At 48.0% G+C, this 26,710-nt stretch overlaps 1 protein-coding gene across 5 annotated transcripts; it reads left to right on the top strand.

Annotated features, from left to right (window-relative positions):
* Positions 1–1,234: 1,234 nt before the first annotated feature.
* LOC102916362 (lysosomal alpha-mannosidase) lies at positions 1,235–23,735 on the top strand. Of its 5 annotated transcripts, none has more exons than XM_076571804.1 (24): positions 1,235–1,519; positions 4,026–4,128; positions 4,264–4,437; positions 4,920–5,113; positions 6,132–6,264; positions 6,498–6,643; positions 9,324–9,440; positions 12,668–12,753; positions 12,837–12,957; positions 13,026–13,104; positions 13,634–13,743; positions 13,970–14,077; positions 14,316–14,432; positions 15,102–15,287; positions 18,698–18,795; positions 18,893–19,010; positions 21,181–21,299; positions 21,382–21,483; positions 21,616–21,703; positions 21,808–21,888; positions 22,328–22,555; positions 22,812–22,967; positions 23,060–23,162; positions 23,535–23,735. In XM_076571804.1, exons 2-24 carry the CDS (start codon positions 4,050–4,052, stop codon positions 23,648–23,650), a joined length of 2,859 nt encoding a protein of 952 aa, XP_076427919.1. In that variant the 5' UTR covers positions 1,235–1,519; positions 4,026–4,049; the 3' UTR covers positions 23,651–23,735. The 5 variants fall into 5 exon arrangements, with proteins under 5 accessions (XP_076427919.1, XP_076427918.1, XP_076427917.1 ...); XM_076571803.1 differs by lacking the exon at positions 1,235–1,519 and adding an exon at positions 2,901–3,113 and having other exon boundaries at positions 12,671–12,753; XM_076571802.1 differs by lacking the exon at positions 1,235–1,519 and adding an exon at positions 2,901–3,113.
* The last annotated feature ends 2,975 nt before the right edge of the window (positions 23,736–26,710 follow it).

Below are 26,710 nucleotides of genomic sequence, written 5' to 3'. Positions count from 1 at the left end.
GGAGCTCGGAGGATGCCAGGGACCAGCCTCAGCAGTTTTCCTTTCTTCCTTTCTTCCTTTCTTTCCTTCCTTCCTTCCTTCCTTCCCTCTTTCCTTCCTTCCTTCCTTCCTTCCTTCCTTCCTTCCTTCCTTCCTTCCTTCCTTTTTTTTCCTTCAAGACAGGATTTCTCCAGGTAGCTTTGTGCCTTTCCTGGAACTCACTTGGTAGCCCAGGCTGGTCTTGAACTCACAGAGATCCGCCTGCCTCTGCCTCTCAGGTGCTGGGTTTAAAGGCGTGCGTCACCACCGCCCGGTGCCTCAGCAGTTTCGAGGGTCTCAAAGGGCTGGAATGTCTGTCAGGCACAAGAAAAGACTCGGACACATGAGTTGGTGCAAGCTGATGAGTCTTGTCAGATGGGGCGATGTGCGTCTTCTCCCGATCTGACTCAACCCCAGGCTTTTATTGTAATAATACAAGGAAATAGGGGATGAGAAAATTCAACAGGTGGTTGGATTCTTCACAATAGTTTCAAAAGTTCTTTTTGGAAATCAACAAAGTGTACCCTGCACCCCTTGATTGCACATAGAAGTTCCTAGGTAGAAAGCCAAAGCATGCAAGCTTATCCTTTCACAGGTTAATAATTATCAGAACATCTGAGGTTAGCACCCCAGAGGCCATCTACTGCCGTTTCTCAGAAAGCACAGAGATACAAGCAATGGTTTAAGGTGCCAGACTGCCAGCTTCCTCTCAGCTTAAGTCCTTCTTCATCTCTCTGTAATTCACCAAGTTGTCTTCTAACTAGTTCTGGGCACCCTTGTCTTCTGTCCCATCTATGTGTCACTCCATCTACAGTTTTCTGTCACCGGCCTTCTGGTTTTCCCCATGACCTGCAGAACAGCTCTAACTCCTGCCATTGTCACAGTCTCAGAATCATTTCTAATTTCATGGAAACCACCGCAGGAGACAGAAAGAAAATCATAAAGAGCAAATAGAGGAGGAGGATTACAAGAACCAGTGACAGTTGGATGGGTGAGAACATGACACACATATGCCATAAAGTCTGCCCTCGGGACACATATGCCCTCTCTGGCAGGAGGACACGAGGCAGATGATGAGTAGCTTCATGTGAGGATCCTGAGCAAGGGGATGGGGTCCCGTGCCTGCTATCTAGGACTGACACCTCTTTTCTGTCTCAGGCTCTCAATCTCTGCCATGGTGATGTCCTATCTGCAGAATCCTCAGCCCATGATGCCCCTGTGGTGATGTCTACTAGAAGGTTGGATCCTGGACTCCTGTCCACCTTCTCTCTGGCTTAGCCTTTGACTGCCTCCAACCTGCCCTTAACTGCTGTCTGTAAACTCGCCTGAGTGTTGTCTCTGGTCTCCCAGCTGAATGAGGGAAGATGGCCCTTTCCTTGGGGTCCTGCTTATGGGGTAATGCGGCGCGCTCCTCGGCCAGCGAGGAAGAACGACCACCACTCGAGGATTCTTCTCAGATCACACTTTATTGGAGCACCTCTTGATTAAGGGAGAGCTGAAGGTGAGGGGCCCCGAGGACTGAAATGCAGCTGCTTATATAGGGAATCAGCCAAACATGCCGTACTGTGATTGGGTCCCGCCAGAATGCAAGCACGGGGAGCCACAGGATAGGCTGAGGACATAAGGTCTATTACCATACCCGTGCATGGGCAGGTCACAGGACACGTAGTCCCGAGAGCATAGCCAAATATGGAGTTGTTTACAGCTAGGCTACCAGGAAGCCAGTGCCATCTTTGAATGGTGGCTCCCTACAGGGTAAACCTGCAGACTTCCCTTTTATCTCCCTCCCCTGGCTACTGTTATGAGAAACACTGTTCATGTTTCTAAGTATTCGCTTGTTTTCTTGTTGAAACCAGTTGATAAAAAATTTTCCACTCTGGATGTCATGGATTACTTACTTCTCTTTTGCTCATGGGGTGCTCTGCCCAGTGACGACCGGCCTGTGTGCCCCTCCCCACTTGAGCTTTTTTTAATGAGTTAATGTTCATATTTCTTAAGGCTCATGTCTTGTGTTGGGCATCAGGGGCAAGAGAGTTTTTTCCACATTAGGGTGACTGATGTCCCTGCCAACCTAACTAATCTTGGCTTTGGTTTTCTTTTTTGTTTGTATGTTTGTTTATTTATTTATTAATCTACTTGTTTATTTTGAGGTGCTGGGTATGAAATTCAGGGCTTTATATGTTTTACACAGGTGCAATACTGTACAGCTATATTTCTAGGTTTTATTTATTTGTGTATTCCTATAAAGCTCTGGCAGGCCTGGTAATTAATCATATATCCTAGGATGGCAATATTCGTGCCCCAGCCTTCAGCATGCTGAGATTACACCTATACACCCACCCACCAAACTCTGGCCCTGGGTTTTCTTATTAGAGCAACAAATTAGTGAATAGACTGGTTGGGGTTGGTAAGGGTATGGAAGACTCAGGGTTCTTCCTCCCCTACAACACCTTTTCAACTCAAAAGATGATCAGCTTCTGTCCAGACCAGGCTGGGTGCCTCATCTCTGGCAGTTTGTTCAAGTCCCAATCCCCACAAGGCCGACCAGAACTGTTTTCCACTCCAGCTTCCAGCCAAGCTAGGCCCTTACAGGACCCAGCCCTAAAGAGTGTGTGATATCCTAGAATCCCATCTACGCTTTCCACTCCTTAGGAATCACTGCTGTCTACTGGAAAAGTTGAATCCTTTGCTCACACTCATTAGCGAAGCCTTACAGCTAAAGTCCTCAGCCAAAAGAGCCCTGAGTGGAATAGGGGTGGGACAGACCCAGGCCTTCCCTGGGCTCCAATTCCTCAGTACAAAACTCCACAGCCTCAGTTTGTAGATGGCCGAGGCCCCGCCCCCTTCCGCACTGATTGGCTGGCTCATGTTCTGGGGGCGGGGCGTTTGAGGGTACTTAGGCTGGGGAAACCTCTGCAGAAGCAGTTACCTGAACTATGGGCATCCTACTATTTGCCTCTGGTGTCTATGCTGGTGGTGGGAGTGCTGGGTGGCTCTGGATGGGCTCCTGCACCCTCAGTTCGCCTGTCCTGCCTATTTCCTTTCTCTTTTGGTTGTTATTGGTCACACCTGGCGCTTGGGCCGCAGGCTACGAGGTGAGCTGGGGCCTGAGAGCGGAAATGTACTTGGGCTAGAGTTGAAGCAGAGGTGTGGGTGGCACTGATCTATAGGTGATTGCTGCTGATCTGATGGTGTGGTCTAAGTGCGTGCATTGGGTCTCGGGAAAGGCCTGGCGTGCGTCTGAGAACAGGGCTGTGTGTGATTGTATCCACTTCCTGTGACTCCAGCTGGCGTGCTAGGACTTTGCATGCACTTAAATGTGGTTAATCGGTGACGGATGAGCAGTCACTTGAGACAGGGCTCTAAGCTTTGCACAGGTTGTGCTTGCTATGGTTCCACTTGCATGGACTCGCTTTTTGGCGACAGTGCATTCCCCAAAGCCCTGCTTGGGGCAGCTCTGCTGGAAAGCCTGCCTTGCAAATTCTGAGTTATGTGAGCTGGGCCGCTCATCCCCAGCTTCATCTCCCTTCAGGTTGCCTGGGGTCCCAGTTTGGCCTCTCAGCTTCCTGGCTCTGGGTTCAAGTCACCTCTCTGCACCATGCCTCGGTGTGGTGTCCCAGTCTGTCAACTGGAGCTAATATTGCCCCACATCTCAGGCTGGTTGCCTGATGTCTGGAATGCTTACTCTCCCCAGCTACTACTAAAGTTGTTACTTTATGAAGTCTGCTCTATGGGGTTTGTGCAAAGTGAGAACTGTGTCTATGAGCACAATACTCTGTGTGTCCTCCCCGAGGCAGCCTGGGACAGATTATATTCTTTGACCTCTCTGTCACTCCAGACTCAAGACTCGTGCTTGTACCACCTCCCTGCCTGCTTTGTAACGGTGGCCGACAAGCCTACGGTCTTGAACATGCTAGGCAACGAGTCTACCCCAGAGCCCCCAACCTGCTGGCTTCTCAACTCTCGGTACTGACAGGGAATGTGTATGTTCTGGGGTTTCTGTGCAGACATGTCCCACGGTGAAGCCAGGCATGCTCAACGTGCACCTGTTGCCTCATACACATGATGATGTGGGCTGGCTGAAGACAGTGGACCAGTACTATTATGGCAGTGAGTAGAGAGTGGGGGGCCCTTCTAAGTTTTGCAGGGACCTGGACATTGGCATGAGAATAATGAGTCATCTGGACTCTTGTATCAAGGTATGTCTCCTAGTGGTCCCTCACTGCCTGACCTTCATGTCCACAGTCCTAAATGATATTCAGCATGCGTCTGTTCAGAACATTCTAGACTCGGTAATCTCCTCTCTACGGGAGGATCCCACCCGACGCTTCATCTACATGGAGATGGCTTTCTTTTCCCGTTGGTGGAAGCAGCAGACAAATGCAAAACGGGATATCGTACAGAATCTGGTGCGCCAGGGTGAGCATACCCCAAGAAGTGAAAGGAGGATGCTCAGTCCAGCTTGATCCCTGAGATTATTCATTTATTTATATATTACTATTATTTATTGGGACAGTGTCTTATTACATAGCCCTTCCTGGCCTGCAACTTGATGTGACCATGAGGCTGGCCTTGAACTTGTAGAAATTCTCCTGCCTCCCTAATGCTGGAATGAAAGGCCTGGGCAACCAGGCATCTCTGGGATTTTTGTCATATCACAGTGTGTTCACACTGTACCTATAGATCTACCTGCTTAGAATCTCTCTTCATGTGGAGACCTGTGTCTCACAAGGCCCCATCTACAGTGGCTTCCCAGGAAGCCAGTCATGCAGATCTAAGCATACTGGCTTGGAAACTCCCCTCCTCTCCAGCTTCAGTAACAGTTTGGTCTGTTTTCCTAGCCTTGCCCATGATGGCCCTGTTCCTAACAGATACTCTTTCCCCTTGCATTCCTTGCACAGGGCGTCTGGAGTTTGTCAACGGTGGCTGGGTGATGAATGATGAGGGAGCCACCCACTATGGTGCTATTGTGGACCAGATGACACTTGGGCTACGCTTCCTGCAAGACACGTTCGGTAGCAATGGCCGTCCACGTGTAGCCTGGCATATTGACCCTTTCGGCCACTCTCGAGAACAGGCCTCTCTGTTTGCCCAGGTGCCAGACACCCTATTTTCTTTTGGACCTGCCCCTTAGCTTAACTCCAACTGTTCGTTTAGCTGCTCAAACCCTGCCCTTCTCTAGCAATTTTGGGAACTAGACCCCACCTGGCTTGCAGAGACCCCACCTCTTGGGTGAATTTGACTCCTGTGAGTTGAGTTCAAGCCCTGGTCTGTGTCCTAGGGCACCACAGGTTTAAACTGCTTTGCCTCTCTCTCTCCAGCTGGTTTGGTCCCTTCCCTTGACCCGGCTGTATTAGAATTTGGACTCCACCAGCCTGCTAGGGTTGAGGCTACCACTGAACATGGCCAGTGTCGCTACCCTGCTTTAAAACCAGCTTCATGTCTGTGCTGACCTATCCCCACCTCAGACTGCAGAATGGAAAAGCCTCCTTTTTGCTTTGACATAACCAGGGAGGTGGGAGGGGGGTTGTCTTTAAAGCTGCCTCTTCTTTGCTGACCCTTCTCAAGCTTAGAAGTACACATCCAAGCTTTGTGGGACCCATGCCCGTAATATCAGCACTTGGGGGCTGGTACAGGAGGACAGTGAGCTTGAGGTCAGCATGGCCTCAGACTGAGACCCTGTCTCAAAGAAAATCTAGCTTTATTAATTTAAATAATTAGTTTTATTATTTAATATATATGGGTGTTTTGACATGCCATGTATAATTTTATACACACACACACATACACACACACACACACACACACACACACACACACGAGTGTTTTGCCTGCATGTATGTCTGTGCACCATGCATGTGCAGTGTCTACAGAGGAGGGTTGTAGGGTTGTAGGATCTCCTGGAACTGGAGTAATGGATGGTTGTGAGCTGCCATATAGATGCTGGGTATTGAACCCTGGTCTTCTGGAAGAGCAGATAGAACTCTTAACCACTGAGTCATCTTTCCAGCCCTGGCAAAACCTAGTTTTAGTTGAACACTTCCTCTGTGCTCTTTCCCAACAGGGCAAGAAGGACTGCACTCATTCACTCCATCCCTTCTTCTGCACTCCAGATGGGTTTCGATGGCTTCTTCCTTGGGCGCATTGACTATCAAGATAAACTTCTTCGGAAGAAGGAACTGAAGATGGAGGAGGTGTGGAGGGCCAGTGCCAGCTTGAAGCCCCCAATTGCTGACCTCTTTACTGGTGAGGAGGTGGGAGGGTAGGGGAGTCACACAAGACCTCAAGCTAGAAGGGTCCAGGTGTGATTTTGTGATAAGCTGTGATTACCCTAGAATTTTTATTGATTTTTTTTTGAGCTGGGCTCTGTGTGTTCTTTTTGTACTAGCCATTTCTAATTCAGAACTCTATTCTGGGTGGGACATGGCAGGCTCTGACCCCAGGGCAGGTCTGGGTGCTGAGTCCAATTTGGTTTACAGGTGTGCTCCCCAATACTTACGATCCTCCGGAGAACCTGTGCTGGGATATGCTATGTGGCAACTCTCCCATAATGGAGGATCCCCGAAGTCCTCAGTACAATGCAGATACGTGGGTCAGTTACTTCCTGCAGCTGGCCTCTTTACAGGTAACACAGATATCTAGACCATGGGTCATAGCATGCAGGCACAGGCACCTAACCTTTCCCAAAGTCAGGAGAATGCCTTCAAGGGAGTTCCCTTTGGGATTTATTCTTCATTAGAAGGATACACAAGGAGCTGGCGAGATAGCTCAGTACTTAAGAGCACTTGCTGCTCAATTATGAGGACCAGAGTTCAGATCCCAGCACCCACATTATAAGCCAGTCATCCTGACTGCAAATTCCTGTATGGGAGTTGTTTGGAGCCCCAGCTCCAAGGGGTGTAGAGACAGAAGGATCACTGGGGCTTCTGAATTTCAGCCTAGCAAAGAAAATGCAAGTTCCAGGTTCAGGGAGAGACTCTGCCTCAAAGGAGTAGGTGGAGAATGGTAGGGGGACATCTGACACTCTCTTCTGATTTGTGCAGGTGGGTGGAGGCAAATGCATCCCTCACAAACATGTGTAAACACACACACACACACACACACACACCTTATTTAAAAAAGAAAACCAGCTGTGGGCCAGCTGTGATGGTGCACACCTTAATCCCAGTACTGGGGGTAGGCAGAGGCAGTCAGATCTCTGTGAGCTCGAAGCCTAGGACTACACGGGGAGACCCTGTCTCCAAACAAAACAAGTAAATGAACCAAAGAAGTGGACCAGTGAGATGGCTCAGTGGATAAAGGTGCTTGCTGCCAAGCTTGACACCCTGAGTTCATTTCCAGAATCCACTTGGTGGAAGTGACTCCTGTCCATTGTCCTTCAGTCTCCAAGCTGGTGCTGTAACATGCACACCATTGCATGTGTCCCCTCCCTCCTTAATAAACATAAATAACGAATTCTCTGCAGGTGCTTTTCTTGAGGAGATTTCTACCAGGGTCCATAACAGACGCTACAAGCAGCTAGGATGCTAATCTGTGGGATCTCAAATGAATCTAAGCACACGGAGCTCTTTAGTCTATTTACTTTAGTCCATTTACTTTATTACTGTAAATCAATTCTGTCTCTTTGCTGTTCTCATACTTAGCTCCTCTCTGTCCCTTCTTCTGCTGTTCTCTCATTGTTCTATCTTAGTTCTTCTTCCTTTGTTCTTCCCCAAGCATGCATGCATGCATACATACATACATACATACCCATTTATTAACAACTTGTTAGTAAAAACTACAATGCAAACTCTCAGGGACAAGTATTCTGATAAGAGTCACACTTGGCAAAGACTTGGTCAGCTTAATTGGTGACTGACAGCAGCTGTGGGTTGTAAAGTTCTGGCTATCTCTTAAAGGGAGAGCCACAAGGGTTACCAGGGAAGAAATTAAACCAACAATAGATTTAAGGAAAAGGCAAAGAATATGTGATTAATAATATCTGGACATGACTAGTACGTTAACAGCCTTTTTTTGTTAGTCACCTGAATCTCAGGACCTATACATAATTAGTTCACTGAACCTAAAATCTTGCATTAAAAACTGGTGTAGAAATAAATACAAAGTGTTAATTGTTTTTTGAATCAGAGTGGGGAGGTGCCGGTGGAGGAAGCTTAGGGTAACACAGGTGCTATTGATCTCTTGAAGGACTAAGATATACCAAGGCCAGACACCTGCACTATCACTTCTGGTTGACTACAATTCTTCTGAAGGGTTTTGATCTAACAAGGTCAGGCACTTGCAATTCCACCCTGTGAAAGTTCTACGAGGACACTTTGTCTGGCCAACTTTGCATTGTCAATGGCTAAGCATGGAGAACAAGACCTTTAAGTGTCTACAGTCCACATGGAACAATAGACCTAGTTATGAAGCATATTTAGTATGTCCCTAATCATAAAAATTGTACAGTTAAATAAGAAACCATTTTCTAGACTATCCACAATTATGTGTGCTCATAAGATTGAGATGCAATCATGAGATTACATGTACACATTACATGGAGATGCATGGTAAATGGGAGATATCATAGATGTTATTGTACAAGAAGTTTACAACAAGAAACAGCCAATTCATTCAAAAGGCAGTAATTCCATAACACAGTGTGTGATGATTTCCTCCAACAGAACCCTTGGTTGTGATAGGTTGACCTTCTGAACACTACTTGTCACCTGCTGTATACTCCCATGGTCTTTTGCTACCAGCAGCTCTCAATATATGAAGAAGAAGGAGAAGGAGGAGGATGCATGAGAGAGTATGGCTCAGTGCCCTGTAGCCTCATCTGAGTAGTGGACCCTAGAGTCCCTCAGCAACTACTGGCTGTTTTTGTTGTTATTTTCAGATACAGTCTCCTGTAGCCCAAGCTGGTCTTGAACTTGCTGTGTAGGTGAGGATGGCTTTGAGCTTCTGATCCTCCTGCCACATTTCCTGAGTGCTGAGAACATAGATGTGCACCACCATGTCTGATTTCTGCAGTGCTGGAGATTAAACACTCTAGTCAAACACTCTACAGACTGAGCCACATCCCCAGCCCCTCACTGGTTATTTTTGTGTTTCCCTCTGCTTCTACATGCCACAGTCCCCATGTATTCTGGAGTGTGGGTTTTGTTTTGTTTTGGTACTGGGGATCCAACCTGGGGTCTTGAGCATGCTGTTCTAGTACTTTCAAACTGAACTACACCCCTGGGACCCCCAGGTTTTCTTTTGCACACTTAGGTATAGGGACAGTCCAGGACACTCAGGCCTGAGGATTGCTTTCTCATCTATAGCAACAGTATTACCGAACCAACCACACTGTGATGACCATGGGTTCAGACTTCCATTATGAGGATGCCAACATGTGGTTCAAGAACATGGACAAGCTTATCCGCCTGGTCAATGAGCAGGTCAGTTTGCCTCTGTGTGTGTGTGTTAACCAGCTTTCTTTCACTGCAATCAAATGCCTGAAATAGTCAAGTGATAAAGGAAAAAGAGCCAGGCATAGGGGTACACTCCAGTACTAGAACCGCTGAGGATTGCTTTGAGTTGGAGGCCAGCCTGGGACACACACACACACACACACACACACACACACACACATACATACACACACACACATACACACACACACATACATACACACACACACACACACATACATACACACACACACACACACACACATACACACACACACACATACATACACACACACACATACACACACATACACACACACATATACACACACACACACACATACACACACACACACACACACACACACACACACACACACACACACGAGACCCTGTTTCAGAAACAAAATCATACACAAAACTAAAATAGAAAAAGTTATTTTAGTTTTAGTTTTCCTTTTTCTTTTTCTTTGAGACAAGTTTTTCAGCGTAGCCCTGGCTGTACTGGAACTCACTCTGTAGACCAGGCCGGCCTCAAACTCATAGTTATCTGCCTGCATCTGGCTCTTGAGTGCTGGGACTAAAGGCGTGCACTACCACGCCCAACATAGTTTTAGTTTTCTTCTTTTTTTAAAATTTTTAAAAAATGTACATGCATTGATTTTTGACCTGCATGTCTTTGTGAGGGAGTCTGATCCACTGGAACTTGAGTTACAGATAGTTGTGAGCTGCCATGTGGGTGCTGGGAATTGAACCCAAGTCCTCTGGAAGTGCTCTTAACCACTGGGCAATCTCTCCAGCTCCCTAGTTTTAGTTTTCTAAAATTGTGTGCAGGTGCACATGACCATGTTTGTTCTTGGAAGCCAGGGGAAGATGTTTAGTGTCCTGCTTTATTGGTCTCTGTCTCATCCCCTGGGAATTGAACCTGGAGCCAGGCTGGCAGTCAGCCAACCTGCACTGTACTTGTATCTGGCCCCTCTAGTGCTGGAGTACAGGCTCATAGGTGGCTCTTCCTAGTTTTGTCTGTGAGGTCTGCAGATTGAACTCGGGCCATCACACTTATATGCAGGCGTTCTTACCTGCGGAGTCATTTCCCAGCCACTTTAGGTTTTTTGAGACAAACTTTCCTGTAGATTTGGTTGGGCCTCAAACTAATTGTATAGCTGAGGATAACCTTGAACTAATCTTCCTGCCTCTACCTGCCAAGTGCTGGGATTAAAGGTGCACGCCACCATGATCAGTCTCGTTATTTCTGCTTCTCTGTTCCTAGTTTTTCTTTTCTCCTCTTCCTGTCCACCCCAGCCCACTTCTCTTCTACATGGTCCTTTTCCCGTTCCTCCTGTTTCTTCTTTTAAGAAAGTTTAGTTATTTTATGTGTATGGTATGTTGTGTGCATATGTATCTGTGTCCCTTGTACATGTCTGGTACAGAGGCCAGAAGAGGCCATTGGATTCCCTGAACTGGAGTTCCAGATAATTGTAAGCTGCCGTGTGCTGTTGGGAATTGGATTTGGGTTCTCTGGAACAGCAGCTGGTGGCCTTAACCACTGAGCCACTTCTTCTTCTCTGTCAAGAGACAGAAAAAAAGTCTCACTGTATATCCCTGGTTGGTCTTGAAGTCACAGAGATCCACCTGCCTGTACCCTTGAGTGCTGGAGTTAAAGTCCCACCACCACCACCACCTCCTCCTCCTCCACCTCCTCCTCCTCCTCCTCCTCCTCTTCCTCCTCTTCCTCTTCGTCCTCTTCATCCTATTCGTCCTCCTCTTGTTCTGTTGGATTCATGTATGAGTTTCATATATGCTTGGCAAGGGCTTCACACTCCATCTCCCTCTTCCAGTTTTAAAGACCCTTGTGATTATTCTGGGTGTCCCAGGTAATCTCTAGTTTAAGCTCAGATGACAGAAATTCCAATTTCCTTAAAATTAAAAAATATATATATCATTTTATAGTCAGGCATGGTGGCATATGCTTTTCTTCTTAGCACTTGGGAGCAGAGACAAGTGGATCTGTCTTTTGGTAGTCTGACAATGCTAAAAAAATAATTTTTACTATATAGTGGCATACTTAATTTTTCCATAATTAATTAGTTAATTAATTAATTGTTTTTGAGACAGGATCTCCTGCAGCCCAGGCTGGCCTCCTTGCTGTGTAGCTGAGAATGACTTTGAACTTTTGCTAGGCCTGTCCCTCTGGAGGGTTAGGGTTACAGGTGTCCTGGGTGTTAAACTTGCCTTTGTAGGAGCTAGACAAGCACCGTACCAACTGAGCTACACATGCCCAGCCTCTTCCTGTTGGAATTATTTAAAAAGTTTTGTAAACCAGCTAGGTGCAGCTGTCCATGGTTGTTGTCCCAGCTATCAGGGAGGCTGAGGCAGGAGGGTCACTTGAACTAAAAAATTCAAGGTCAGCCAGGGCAGCTGGATAACATGGGGAGATTGCCTCAAACAAAACAAATGAAAAAGAGAAAAATTGTGTAAAATTATAGGATTATCCCTGAAATCTTTTAAGAGTGATGGACAGTGTTTGGTCTTGGCCAAGACATAAGCCCACATTTGACTACTGTTTTGTACTCAGAAAGGTGTTTAGGGGCTGGAGAGATGGCTCAGAGGCTAAGAGCATTGGCTGCCCTTCCAGAGGACCCATATGGTGGCTCACAGCCATCTGCAATTCCAGTCACAGGAACTTCAGACTTTCAAGGGCACCAGGCATGCAGGTGTCATCTGAACACACATGCAGTCACAACATATAAACATTAAATAAAGAAATAAAAAGAACAACAACTGTGGGAGCTCATTTTCAGGTTCCTGGTGGCTTTACCCAGCAGGACTGCATAGAGGATGTTTAGGACCACGGGCCTGAGTGCAGGTGTCTGAGATGGTCTGCACTTGGCTGTGCTGGGGGCGGGTGTCTTTTGCTCCACCCCTTGGTGTCTCTATAAATACCCTGGGGCAGAGACAGTCAGGGCCCATTGGAATAGGTTCCAGGCCCTCTCAAGTCTATCCTTTATTTTCTACCTGTTTATCTCCACAATCTAAATCCTTCTATCTAATATTTCCCGCTGCTCTCACTCAAGAAGACTCTGGGGAGCTATGGGGTTGGTGGGTAAAGGCCCCGCAAACAACAACAACAAAAAATGTAGAGAACTCAACCTATTAGATGCCTGTGGGCCCCCGGGAAGGTACAGATCCTGAGGCTCACACACGCCTTTCCCCAGCAGCAGGCAGAGGGAAGCAAGGTCCATGTTCTCTACTCCACCCCTACGTGTTACCTCTGGGAGCTGAACAAGGCCAATCTAACCTGGTATTTGGGGCAGGGGACTGGGGAGCTTGGGGTGGGGTTGGCATGCTCCATGGGCTGTGACTGCTCTCAATGCCCTTGTGCAGGTCTGTGAAGGAGGATGACTTCTTTCCTTATGCTGACGGCCCCCACATGTTCTGGACGGGCTATTTTTCTAGCAGACCGGCCCTCAAACGCTATGAGCGCCTCAGCTACAACTTCCTGCAGGTGAGTGAGCATGTGGGGATCCAGGAGGCCCAGAGAAGCTGCTGCCTAATATAGCCCTTTCTCCTCAGGTGTGCAACCAGCTGGAGGCACTGGCCGGTCCCGCAGCCAACGTGGGACCCTATGGCACAGGAGACAGTGCACCCCTTAGTGAGTGTCATCTGTGGACCATGGAATTGAATGGGGTGAGAGAGAAGGGTTGAAGCTAGAAACCAAAACCATCCCTAGGGCACTTTACATTTGGTGGTGCTGGGGATCGAACCCTGGACCTCTTGAACGCCAGACAGCACTGTTTCACCGAGCGCTGAGCTACATCTCTAGACTTTGAGATTCTTTCTTTTAAATTTATTTTTATGTGTTTCTCCTGCATGTGTATTAGTGTACCACATGCATATCTGGTGACTTGGAGGCCAGAAGGAGTGTCACATTCCCTAGAGCTGAAGTCATAGACAGCTTCTATAGACATATAGACACATATGATATTGGGAGTCAAACCCCGGTCCTTTGAAAGGTCAGCCAGTGCTCTTAGCCAGCGGGCCATCGATGGCTCCAGCCTTCCAGACCATTCTTAAATCTCCTAAGAACCCTGTACACCTGCACCCGACCTTTTGTGTGTGCGTACTTGGTGGTGGGGCTGACTTCTGTGGGAGATGGCATGTGACTGATGTTCTGTTGGCAGAGGAGGCGATGGCTGTGCTCCAGCACCACGATGCGGTCACTGGTACTGCACGGCAGAACGTTGTAAATGACTATGCACGGCAGCTGGCAGCAGGCTGGAGACCCTGCGAGGTGTGAGGGGCAGGACCTTGAAGGAACCTGGGTGATGGGCTGGCCCCAGAGTACTCTTAGAGGCGGGGTTTTGGGAGGAGGAGGGGGCTGTGCTTGGGGGAGAAGGGGTGGAGCTTACAGGAAATGGGGCTGGGGCTAGGCAGGAAAGACTGGGTCTTGGTAAGGGCACGACCAGGCTTCCTGGGGTGCAGACCTTGGGTGCAGGTCTTTTGGTGATCCTCACCAGGTTTTGGTGAGCAATGCTCTGGCGCGGCTCAGCTACTACAAACAGAACTTCTCATTCTGCCGCGAGCTCAACATCAGCATCTGCCCAGTCAGCCAGAACTCGGAGCAAGTGAGTAGGGCTGGGAGGCAGGTGGGACACAGGGAGCTCCAGAAGGTGAAGCCTGCAGTGAAGGGGATGGAGCGGTTGCATAAGTTATGTTTGGACGGCCATTTTGGAGACAGGGAAACTGGGACAGGATAGTTCATCACAAGGGGCATGGCTTGTCCTGGAAGGCCAGGACTGTGTGGGAAGATACTCCGCTAGATGGGTTCGGAGGCCTGTTGTGACTCTGCCCTTCCTGCCATAGTTCCAGGTAACTGTTTACAACCCCCTGGGCCGGAAGGTGCATCAGATGGTCCGACTGCCAGTCAGTGAAGGCATGTTCTTTGTGAAGGACCCTAATGGAAAGACTGTGCCCAGTAATGTGAGCTTGCACAATGAACCCGCTCCCTCTTCCTAATGCATTTCCCCCAGATCTTGTAATATCTCCGTGAGTTTCTTCCTCTTCTGTGTCTCTCACCTCTGTCTTAATATATGAGGAACATCTCCCTCCCACAAGTGACAGCCCTTCTAAAAATCCCCCTTGGAATTTGCCCTCCCTTTCTGACCCCCTCCTCTTTCTTCCTTCCAACAGGCTTTCACTGTATAGCCCAGGCTAGCCTCCAACTTGTGATCTTCCTGCCTTAACCTCTTAGATGTTAGGATTGAGGGTTTGAGTCACCTCACTGTTTGCCCAGCAGATTTTCTGTTTATGGACAGCCTCTTCACTCCAGGAGGTCTCCTTTCCTGAACCTCTCAGCCCCTTCCTGTCTCTCTCTGCTTCCTATTTCCTCCCAGACTCCTAGTCTCTCTTTGTATATACCTCCACCCTCCTCCCCTTCTCTCTTCCCTCCTTCCTCTTCTCCCTTTCCTTCCTATTCTTCTGCAGTGAACTAGGTATAGAATGTGCTAGGCAAATGCTCTTCTTCCTCTCCCTGTCACGCCTAGGCTTCTTCTTCTGTCTATTCCTTACCCTCTGAGGTTGATGCTTGCACCCATGACTGGCTTTAGAAGTGTCTTCTTGACTCTTGACTAGCATCCTCTCTCACTCAAGGTGGTGATGCTTCCCAGCTCCTACATTAAGAAGTACCGATGGGAGCTGGTGTTCTCAGCCTCAGTGCCTGCCCTGGGCTTCAGCATCTACTCTGTGGTCAAGGTGACTGTCCATAACCCCCAGGCCCAGAGCTTTCAGGCCAGCCCCAGGAAACCCAGGTCCTATGTCTTGGCCATTGAAAATGAGGTGAGACTCTATTTGAATCTCCTTCCTTGCCTCTGTGACAAATTTCAAGAGTTATAAAAACTGCTTGGATTCTGGGTCCTTGGGTTCTGGGTCAGTCTTGGTTTACACTAGTCTCTCCTGATTGTGTGTTCTTTAGTGAGGAAAGTGACCTTTGGGCCTCACTTTCCTTTCTGGAGCAGTTGTGCAAACCTAGTGTAACCATGAGATTAATAGAGCTATGTCAGGGCCCATGGCAGGTAGGTGTTCAGGGGACATGGAAGGTGATGTGTGATATTTTGTTTGTGTTCTGACAAATAAAGCTTGCCTGGAGATCAGAGGGCAGAGCTAGCCACTAGTTAACCATAGGGGCCAGGCAGTGATGGCACACACTTATCCCAGCACTCTGGAGGAGGAAGCAGGAAGATCAGGAGTTCAAGGGCACCCTGGGCTACACAAGGTTGAATCAGTCTAAAGAGAAACAGAGCCAGGCAGCGGTGGTGCAAGTTTTTAATCCCAGCACTAGAGGGGTGGAGACAGGAATATAAGGTGGGTGGAGACAGGATCTTGCCCCCATTCAGTCTGAGGATTTGCAGAGGTAAGAAGTTTGTGGGAATGGCTGCTGCTCTGCTTCTCTGATATTTCAGCTTTCACCCTCAATATGTGACTCCAGGTTTTTATTATAAGACTAATTAGGATCGTGCTTCAGGAAGGCTTCTTTGATAAGGAGACAGCTGAAGGCTCAGACTGTACCTCAGTGACAGACACTTGCCTAGCATCTGTGAAGCCCTGGCTCCATCCCCAGCACCTCAGAAACAGTTATAAATGAAGAGCTAGTATCTTAGAGTCTTTACTGCTGAGATGAAATACCATGCCCAAAACCAGTTGGGAGGAAAGGGTTTATTTTGCTTACACTTCCAGGTAACAGTCCATCAGTGAAGGAAGTCAGGACAGGAACCCTGGAGGCAGGAGCTGATGCAGACACCATGGAGGAGTGCTGCTTACTGGCTTGCTCCTCATGGCTTGCTCAGCTTGCTTTATTATAGCATCCAGGACCGCAAGCCCAGAAGTGTCTCCACCTCCAATGGGCTGGGCCTAGTCCCATCATTCACTAATTTAGAAAATGTTCTACAGGCTTGCTGTTATATCTTATAGAGTTATTTTCTCAGTTGAGGTTCCCCCTTCTCAGATGACCCAAGCTTGGTGTCAGGGTGACATAAAACTGCCCAGCACAGCTGGAGCAATGGCTCACCAGGGTAAGAGCGTGCACTGTTCTTGCGGAGAACCCAAGTTGTCCCCAGCACCCAAGTCTAGCAGCTCATAACCAACTGCCTGGAAGTCCAGGTCTAGGGGGACACAGTGCCTCTGGCCTTGTAGGCACCTGCTGTCATGTCCACACACCCATCTATACACATAATTAAAAAAATAATCATAATTACTGTAACTTCAGGTCTAGGGGGACACAGTGCCTCTGGCCTTGTAGGCACCTGCAACCATGTCCACACACCCACCTATACACATAATTAAATAAAATAATCATAATTACTGTAACTTCAGGTCTAGGGGGACACAGTGCCTCTGGCCTTGTAGGCACCTGCAACCATGTCCACACACCCATCTATACACATAATTAAAAAAATAATCATAATTACTGTAACTTCAGGTCTAGGGGGACACAATGCCTCTGGCCTTGCAGGCACCTGCAATCATGTTCATATACCCACCTATACACATAATTGAAAATAATAATCATAACAATAATTACTGTAACCCCAGGTCTAGGGGGACACAATTCCTCTGGCCTTGCAGGCACCTGCAATCGTGTCCATATATCCACCTATATACATAATTAAAATAATAATAATTAATCTTTAAAAAAATGTCCTGGGCAGGTGTAGTGGTTAATGCCTTTAATCTTAGCACTTGAGAGGCAGAGGCAGGATCCTCAGGATCCACAGTGGATCTCTGTGAGTTCAAGGTCAATCTGGTCTACAGAGTGAGTTACAGGACAGCCAGAGCCACATAGTGAGACCCTGTCCCCAAACCAAAACCAACCAAACAAACAAAAGAAAAAACCCAACCCAACCCCCCCAAACCCCAAAAACCTAAAACACAGGTAAGTGGAATAAAGAAAAGCAGATTGTCCCTAGACCTGGCATATTTGCTTTGTGGGCTCCTTCTTTCATAAAATATACTAAAAGTTGTATCAGGATGGTGTGGACCTTGATGTGGTTCTGTGTGTCTGTAGTCCTGATACTTTGTGGGCACAGTTAGGATTGGTGGGGCTTGCTGGCCAGCCAGTGTTGTTGAGTTTGTGAACTCCAGATTTAGTGAGAAGCTCTGTCTCAAAAAACAAAGTGAACAGCCTAGTCTACGTAGTGAGTTGAGGCTAGCCAGAGGCACATAGTGAAAAACCTCGTTCAAACAAAAATAAAAGGGGCTGGAGAGATGGCTCAGTGGTTGAGAGCACCAGCTGCTCTTCCAGAGGTCCTGGGTTCAGTTCTCAGCACCCACCTGACAGCTCACAACTGTCTGTAATTCCAGTTCCAGGGGATCTGACACCCCCACAACAGTGCATATAAAATAAAAATAAATAGATCATTGAAAAAGATTAAAAAAATAAAAATTATGGTAGAGAACCATTGACACCCAGCCAGCTTCAGCCCCTTGCCTTCATATGAATGCATCATATGCATCACATGAATGTATACACACAAACATGTACACAGGCAGACATAGCACACAAAAAGTCATGATGATGCTTCTGTGAAGATAAGTAATGTCCATGCAAGTCTCATGACATGTTCATTGTTACTATCAACTTTTCTTTAGATTTTAAAGGAAATGGAAACATTCTTCAATTTTTGGGGACAGGGTTTCATAGAGCCCAGACGGGCCTTGAACTTGATACATAGCTGAAAATAACATTGTACTCCTAATCTTCCGCCTCCACTTCCTGAGTGCTGGATTATAGGCATGTAGCACTGTCATTTATATGGTGCCCAGGGCAAGCACTCTGCCAACTGAGCTATGATCACTATTACAATATAAAAATATTTCTGTGAGCCACTGAAAGAAAGCCTTATGGGTTCTGGCATTGGGCTCATGGGTCAGATGATATACTGGTCAAGCTCTGGAGGTGAGGACTGGGGTCAATTTCGAATACAATAGTTGGCTCTGCTGCTGTGGGATGTACAGACTGGATCAGTATAGAATTGAGGGTCTCTGCAAAGGGCTGAGTTAGTCCTAGAGGACCATGGTGTGTAGAGAAGTGGCCAGAGGTTAAAGTTGATGGGAGCAGTGGCTACAATAGTGTTTGCTTATTGGATCAGGCACAACAGTGGGCAAGATGAAGGAAGTGATTCCAGGGAGGGCTGGAGCTTTCACTGCCGAGGAGAACCTTGTTCACATGTGTGCTCCATTTCCCCACCCAGTACATCCGGGCTACATTTGACTCTGAAACGGGGTTGTTGATGAAGATTGAAAACATTGAACAGAATATCTCACTCCCTGTGAGCCAAGGCTTCTTTTGGTGAGGAAGGGCTGCTATGTCAGGGCTGGTTGGTGCACAGAGCTGGGGCGGGTGAGAGCTGAGGCCCCTCCTTGATGCTCATTTTCTCTGGTCCCAGGTACAAAGCCAGCACTGGTGATGAGAAGAGCGCTCAGGCCTCTGGTGCCTACATCTTCAGACCCAGCCATCTTGAGCCACTGCCTGTAAGCCGCTGGGCTCGGATCCATCAGGTGAAGGTCTGTAGCCAGAAACTATGAGTGGGTTTGGGGGTAGGGGTGGGAATGTGGAATCTGGGAACAGGATGTGCCACATGTAGGGTGTTGTGGGAACTATTTCATCTTATTTTTTTTTAAATATTTGTGTGTGTGTGTGTGTGTGTGTGTGTGTGTGTGTGTGTGTGTGTGTGTTTCTGTGTGCACATGTTTGGAGGTTAGAGGACAATTTCTGGGAGTTTACTACATGGGTCCCTAGAATAGAATGTGGTTCATTGGCTTGGAAGCAAGCATCTGTACCTGCTGAACCATCTCTCTGCTCCCCAAGGAAGGTTTTCCTGTGTAGCCCAGCCTGGCCTCAAAGCTCTTGATCTTGCCTCAGCCTCTGGCATGCTAGGATTGCAGAAGTGTGTCACGATGCCTGGCTTTACTTCTTTACATATGGAGTAGTGGCCCAGGCTTCACTGCTGATGGAGAAAACCTGCATCTATAAAGATCTCTGTCAACATGTTCACGTCCATCCCTCACTTTGGAAATTGGAGGTGAAGGGGGTGGCAACATATAATTGCTTAGAGTTCACCAAGGTCTATAAAGTGAGTTTATGTCTTGGAATTTAGTTTAGATTACGTGCATATGAGTAAAGGCCTGAGTTCTAGCTCCATACCACCATGACAGGGAGGGGCTGTGATAAGAGCACAAGTGTGGCTGAGTCAGGAGGGTCTCAGGTTCAAGGCCAGGCTAGGCTATGTAATGGGACTTTCTCTCTCTCTACACACACACACACACACACACACAGACACACACACACACACACACACACACACACACTTGCAACAAAAACATGCTTGCAACAAAAGCATTTGTATGTAGGTATATATTTGATAATTCACCCTTAATTTTTCTTGAGAGTCTCAAGTGGCCCCTAATGATTTTCTGATGTTTCCTCCTGGCGTGGGAAAGGAGTAGATGCAGGCTTCTTAGGCTCATATTTGATGTGATTCCCCTTTAAGCAAATGTCTACATACCTATATTAAAATATGGTTTAGAGGCCAGGTGGTGGTGGCGCATACCTTTAATTCCAGCGCTCGGGAGGCAGAGGCGGGCAGGTCTCCAAATCTGAGGACAGCCTGGTCCCTAGAGTGAGCCCAAGGATATCAAGGGATACACAGAGAAACCCTGTCTCAAAAACAAACAAACAAAAAAGATTCTTTCCTTCTGGGCCATGCATGGTGGTACATGCGTTTGATCCCAGCACTGAGAGGCAGAGGTAGGTGGATCTCTGTGAGTTTGAGGTCAGCCTGGTATGCATAGTGAGGCCCTATCTCAAAACAACAACAACAACGATAGAAACATTCTTCTAACAGAATGTCTGGCTGGACATCCAGGGAGGTGGAGGTCTCACATTTGCCAACATTTCTTCTGTCTGGTTCTTGTCCCTCTTTAATGTTCAACTTCCCCTCATGGTCCAAACAGACACTCAGGCTCCTGCCAACACGTCTGTATTTGAGCCAGAGAGAGGGAAAGGGTCATTCACTGTTCGTACTACCTTGATCAACATTTTCCATGGGGCAGATTGTGGCCACACAGGTCCTGATAGCACAAAGACGACTAGACATGCAAAGCTGGAATCCTGTTCTAAGGAGGGAAGATAGGGCAATAGTGGATAGCAAGTATATGTGGATTCAGTCAAGGGCCGTGTGGCCTGTTGGGCATGGTAACACATCTGTAATTCCAGCACTGGGGAGATAGAGGCAGCAGGATCGGGTTCAGGGCCAGTTTTCAGTTTTGACTCCTGCAGAGTTTGAGGTTAGCCTGAAGTACTTGAGACTATGTCAGAATGAAAAAAAAAAAGAGGTGAGGTGGCCATGGTCAGGCTCTGGATTCCATCAGCAAGGGGTAGAGGTGGGGGAGTGGGGGTGGGAGGGTGGAGCTGGTGAGAAGGTTCAGAGGGTAAAGGTGCTTTCCACCAAGCCTACCTGTGTTCAATCCCTGAAACCCACATGGTGGAAAGGGAGAACCAGTTCCTTTAAGTTATGCTTTGATCTCCTCATGTATCTTCCACACAATAAAACCAAAGAAGCAGTGAGAACATCATACTGAGCTAGTCTGTGAGATGGATGTTAGTGGGATATCCCTTTTGGGGATTCTTAGTGATTTGAACGTGGCTCACACCAGCCCTCCAATGTGCCTGTAGACAGCCTTGGTGCAGGAGGTACACCAGAATTTTTCAGCCTGGTGTTCTCAAGTGCTTCGCCTGTACCCAGGACAACGCCACTTGGAGCTGGAGTGGACGGTGGGACCAATCCCAGTGAGGTAAGTGGCATATTTTCTGGAGTGGGGAGCAGACACAGTGGTGTGTAGGAGACTCACAAGGGTCCTTTTCCATTGAGCACAGAGATAACTCGGGGAAGGAGGTCATCAGCCGCTTTAACACCCCGATGAAAACGAATGGACAGTTCTACACGGACAGCAATGGCAGGGAAATCCTGAAGAGGAGGTGGGGAAGGGGGAGGTGGGGTAGTCTGTGGTGTGCTGGATTTCAGGGCCATGGGGATTTGGTGATGATATGAGGGTGGGATGATGAAGAGGAAGCAGGACTCCAAATCTGACCATATCACACCTTTCCTAGGCGTAATCATCGACCCACTTGGAGATTAAGTCGAACTGAACCGGTGGCTGGAAATTACTATCCTGTCAACACTCGAATCTACATCTCGGTACCTTTCCTGCCACTGCCTCAGACTAGGAAGCACCTCCCAGATACCTGGGGCAGGGTGGGCTCCCACCAGCGACCCACACGTTCAGTCACCCTTACACCTAGGATGGGCACATGCAGCTGACCGTGGTGACCGACCGCTCCCAGGGGGGCAGCAGTCTGAAGGATGGCTCACTGGAGCTCATGGTGAGAGGGGAGCCCCATCCAAGCTGGGTTTCCTCCATAAGGCCCACCCAGACCCAGCCAAGCTTGGAGGCTGTTGTTGGTACCCATGTCCTGCCTGTGGCCTTGGTTCCATCCTCTTCCCTCTCCTCCCTTTCTTGTGCTGGGATTACAGGCCTGCATCACCATGCCTGACTTTGGAATTGTATTTCTAAGTTCCACTTTCCCTCCTCTTACCCAGTTCCTGCTCAGGCCTTGACTTGTCCTGTGATGATCCTCTTGTTAAGCACTTACATTCTTTGTCCTGGACTCTTGTTAGTTGGGCCTCACTTCTTCTGGGGTCCCCTACCAGCAGACTCCGATCTTGGTCTTTCGTTTCTGTTAGAACTCCTGCAAGCCTGTACCCAGTTTCTGATTGGGATCACTTGCTCTTTCCTCACTCTTTCCTGGCCACTCCTCACAGGTGCATAGAAGGCTTTTGGCAGATGATGAGCGCGGACTTGCAGAGCCCCTCATGAACTCAGAGACCGGGAAAATTGTGAGAGGGCGCCACCTTGTGCTTTTGAGTTCTGTTAGTGATGCAGCTGAAAGGCACCGACTGCTGGTGGAGAAAGAGGTCCTGGCCCCTCAGGTGGTGCTGGCTCAGGGTGATGGCATTCCCTATTACTCCCAGGCAGCGCCAAGGATGCAGGTGAGGGACAGCGAGAAGAGCAGAAAGGCAGATCCTGAATGACGCCTTCTAAGCCCCTCTTTTCAGGACTGAGTTCACCCTCAGTTTAAGTCTGTCCCCTTAGGAGTGAGCTCCTCCCTGTTGTGAGCAATGTGCTTCAGTATTGAGTTCGGCCTCATCAATGCCCCTTCCCATTCAGCTTCGTTTCCTGCACATCAGTGCTGATTGCCAGCCAGGCTCCGACCAATGCCCTCAGCCTTAGCCCTTCTTTCTGCAGTTCTCTGGACTTCGCCAGGACCTACCTCCCCAGGTACATCTGCTTACACTGGCCCGCTGGGGGCCAAAGATGGTGCTGCTGCGCTTGGAGCACCAGTTCGCTGTGACAGAAGATTCACGGGGCAACCTGAGCTCCCCTGTAACCTTGAACTTGCAGGTGAGGAGGGTTGAACTGAGGAGATGGTATGAGAGAGAGACGTGGCAAAAACTGGGTTTTGGGGCTCATCTGGGCCCATCTATTCCCTGCAGAACCTGTTCCAGGCCTTCATTATCACCCACCTGATGGAGACCACATTGGCAGCCAACCAGCCCCTGTCCAGGGCTTCCAGGCTGAAGTGGATAACAAATACTGGTGAAGACCTGGCAGGATTCCTGCCTGGGGCTGGCAGCTGAGGGTGGAGTGTGAGGGTTGTTGGCTAGGAACCAATGTAGAGCTTGAGGACAGGGCCTTAAGAGTGAGCAGTTCAGTAAACCAGCAATATGCCTGGAGTTTGGAGCATGGAATTTTAACCCCAGGATGTGTTGAGCTCCATCAGTGTCTAATTCTAGGATGGTGTCTGTCACCTTTGGGATATGAACACTATGGAGTTGGAGGATTTGGGGAATCTTGAGGTTCAGGCATAGGGAAGTGGTTTAAAGGTCTGGATGTGAGGCCCTGGGGCAGAGGTGAGAGGTGGGTGTGTATGGCTGTGTCCAGGCCTGAGTTCTCTTCTGCTGATCACAGGTCCCACCTCCTACCCTGTTCCCTCCAAGTTGGATCCTACCTCAGTCACACTGCAGCCTATGGAAATACGTACCTTCGTGGCCAGGGTTCAATGGCCAGGGTCCAAAACTCACTAAGCCTGCCAGGAAGAGGGGCAGATCTCTCCTCTTCTCTTGCTGTGACCACTCACAAACACCATTAAAAGGCTTCTACTAAGACTCAGGTCACCCAGTGACTGTGCATTATTTTTGAGGAGGGATATAGAGTGTCAGATCTAGGAAGGTCAGCTGACTCCCGCTCAGCCCTGACCCCAGGCCCTCCCCATTGGAATCGCCACACCAGCATGTTCTCTCCCCATCTCACTCATCATTTTTTCCCTCTCCTCCCACTCGATCCTTTGTCCACACAGGCCCCCACATAGCTGTCTCAACAAGCACTGAGGATAGACGTGTGCAGGACACAGCATCAGAAAACCAGCTGTACCCTGGGTCCTTCTAATCTGGCCTTTGGGTCACATCTAGGCAGGGATCTGGAAGGTTCTGGAGGAGGAGGTGGGACAGAAGCAGGTGCCAGTCTTAGGCTCCTCACTGGTAGGGCAGCCATCACTCCTCCCCCATGAGAGTCTTGCTCTCTGGGATTTTAGTGTGTTCTGCTGTCTGTTAAGTAGATGTTGGGGCTGGAGAAATGGCCCTGATTAAAAGCACAGACTGTTCTTCCAGAGGATTTGAGGTCAGCTTCCAGCACCCACATCAGGTGGCTCACCAACCGTAACACCAGCTGTAGAGGGACCCAGTGCCTCTGGCCTTCGCTGTCCATGGTCATCTCCACTCCTACTCATGTGCACACACCCACTCATGAAATGGGAAGAAAATTTTTAAAGGAATTTTCTTTTTTAATTAAAAATTTTCCATATATCCCAACCACAGTTTCCCCTCCTTCTACTCCTGCTATTAATGCCATCCCCATCCCTTCTCCTCCAGATCCATTCCTCCATTTTCCTTCAGAAAAGAGCAGGCCTCCCAGGCAGATCCACATGGCATGACAAGTTACAAGAAGACTAGTCACAAACCTTCATATCAAGGCTGGGTGAGGCAACCCAGTAGGAGAAAAGGGTCCCAAGGGCAGGTGAAAGAGTGAGAGACACCCCACTCCCACTGTTAGGGGCCCCACAAAACACCAAGCTAACACCATAACATATATGCAGAGGACTAGCACAGAGATATTGTAGCTGGTGTGTGATCCGTACCTAGGAGACTGAAGCAGGAGCTTCTAGTTCTAGGTCACGGTTAGTGAGACCCTTTCTTTCTCAAGCAAACAAATATATAAATAAAAATAACAACTTGGTGTTGTGGCTCACCTGTAATTCCAGCATGAGGGAAAACCTTGTCTTGAAAAACAAAATCAGCAGAAAAAAGCAGTGGTTCTCAACTTTTTTAATGTTGCAGCACTTTAATGCAGTTCCTCATGTTGTGATCCCAACTATAAAATTATTTTATTGTTATTTCTTTTTTTTTGAATTTTATAACTTAATTTAATTTTACATATCAACCACAGATTCCCTTGTTCTCCCCCCTCCACACCTTCCCCCCATTCCCATCTCCTCCAGGGCAAAGACTCCCCTGAGGATTGAGTTCAACCTGGTAGATTCCGTCCAGGCAGGTCCAGTCCCCTCCTCCCAGGCTGAGTGAAGCATCCCTGTATAAGCCCTAGGTTCCAAACAGCCAGCACATGCACTGAGGACAGGTCCCGGTCCCACTGCCTGGATGCCTCCCAAACAGATCAAGCTAATCAACTGTCTCACTTATCCAGAGGGCCTGATCCAGTTGGGGGCCCCTCAGCCATTGGTTCATAGTTCATGTGTTTCCATTCGCTTGGCTATTTGTCCCTGTGCTTTTTCCAACCTTGGTCTTAACAATTCTCGCTCATACAAACCCTCCTCTTTCTCGCCAATTGGACTCCCAGAGCTCTACCTGGGGCCTGGCTGTGGATCTCTGCATCCGGTTCCTTCAGTCATTGGATGAGGTTTCTAGCACAACAATTAGGGTGTTTGGACATCCTATTACCAGAGTAGGTCAGTTTGGGCTTTCTCTTGACCATTGCCAGTCGTCTATTGTGGAGGTATCTTTGTGGATTTCTGTGTAGCACTTTGCTTCTTCCTATTCTCATGTGGTCTTCATTTATCATGGTCTCTTATTCCTTGTTTGACCTCTCTGTTCTTGATCCAGCTGGGATCTCCTGCTCCCCTAAGCTCTCTTTCCCCTGCCCTTGCCCTTCATTACCACCACATCCAGGTTGTTCATGTAGATCTCATCCATTTCTCTGTCATTGGGCAATCTCTGTTTCTTTCTTGGGGTCCTGTTTTCTAGATAGCCTCCCTTTAGTTGTGAGTAGCAGTCTAGTCATCTTTGTTTTACATCTAGTATCCTATGAGAGAGTACATACCATGTTTGTCTTTCTGAGTCTGGGTTACCTCACTCAGGATGATTTTTTTCTAGATCCATGCATTTGCCTGCAAACCTCATGATGTCATTGTTTTTCTTTGCTGAGTAGTATTCCATTGTGTATATGTACCACATTTTATTTATCCATTCTTCTGTTGAAGGGCATCTAGTTTGTTTCCAGGTTCTGGCTATTACAAATAATGCTAATATGAACATAGCTGAGCAAGTGCCCTTGTGGTATGATTGAGCATTCCTTGGGTATATGCCCAAGAGTTGTATAGCTGGATCTTGGGGGAGAATGATTCCCAATTTTCTAAGAAAGCACCATATTGATTTCCAAAGTGGTTGTACAAGCTTGCATTCCCACCAAAAGTGGAGGAGAGTTCCCCTTGCTCCACATCCTCTCCAGCATAAGCTGTCTTCAGTGTTTTTGATCTTAGCCATTCTGACAGGTATAAGGTGGTATCTCAGAGCTGTTTTGATTTGCATTTCCCTGATGATTAGGGATGTTGAGCAATTCCTTAAATGTCTTTCAGCCATTTGAGTTTCCTCTGTTGAGAATTCTGTTTAGTTCTATAGCTCATTTCTTAATTGGACTGTTGGGCATTTTGATGTCTAATTTCTTGAGTTCCTTATATATTCTGGATATCAGTCCTCTGTCAGATGTGGGGTTGGTAATGACCTTTTCCCATTCTGTAGGCTGTCGCTTTGCCTTTTTGACTGTATCCTTTGCTCTACAAAAGCTTCTCAGTTTTA

Source organism: Peromyscus maniculatus, chromosome 5 (assembly GCF_049852395.1).
Source record: "Peromyscus maniculatus bairdii isolate BWxNUB_F1_BW_parent chromosome 5, HU_Pman_BW_mat_3.1, whole genome shotgun sequence".
Lineage (NCBI taxonomy): Eukaryota > Metazoa > Chordata > Mammalia > Rodentia > Cricetidae > Peromyscus > Peromyscus maniculatus.
Note: the sequence above shows the minus strand (reverse complement) of the source record. Positions and strands in the feature narration are given on the sequence as shown.

Excerpts from the sequence above, each read along its gene's own strand:
- LOC102916362 (XM_076571802.1), top strand. The coding sequence starts at position 2,955 with ATGGGCATCCTACTATTTGCCTCTGGTGTCTATGCTGGTGGTGGGAGT. Across the intron at positions 14,078-14,315 it reads TCAGCCAGAACTCGGAGCAA|TTCCAGGTAACTGTTTACAA; the intron begins GTGAGTAGGGCT and ends TTCCTGCCATAG. Across the intron at positions 15,288-18,697 it reads TCTTGGCCATTGAAAATGAG|TACATCCGGGCTACATTTGA; the intron begins GTGAGACTCTAT and ends TTCCCCACCCAG.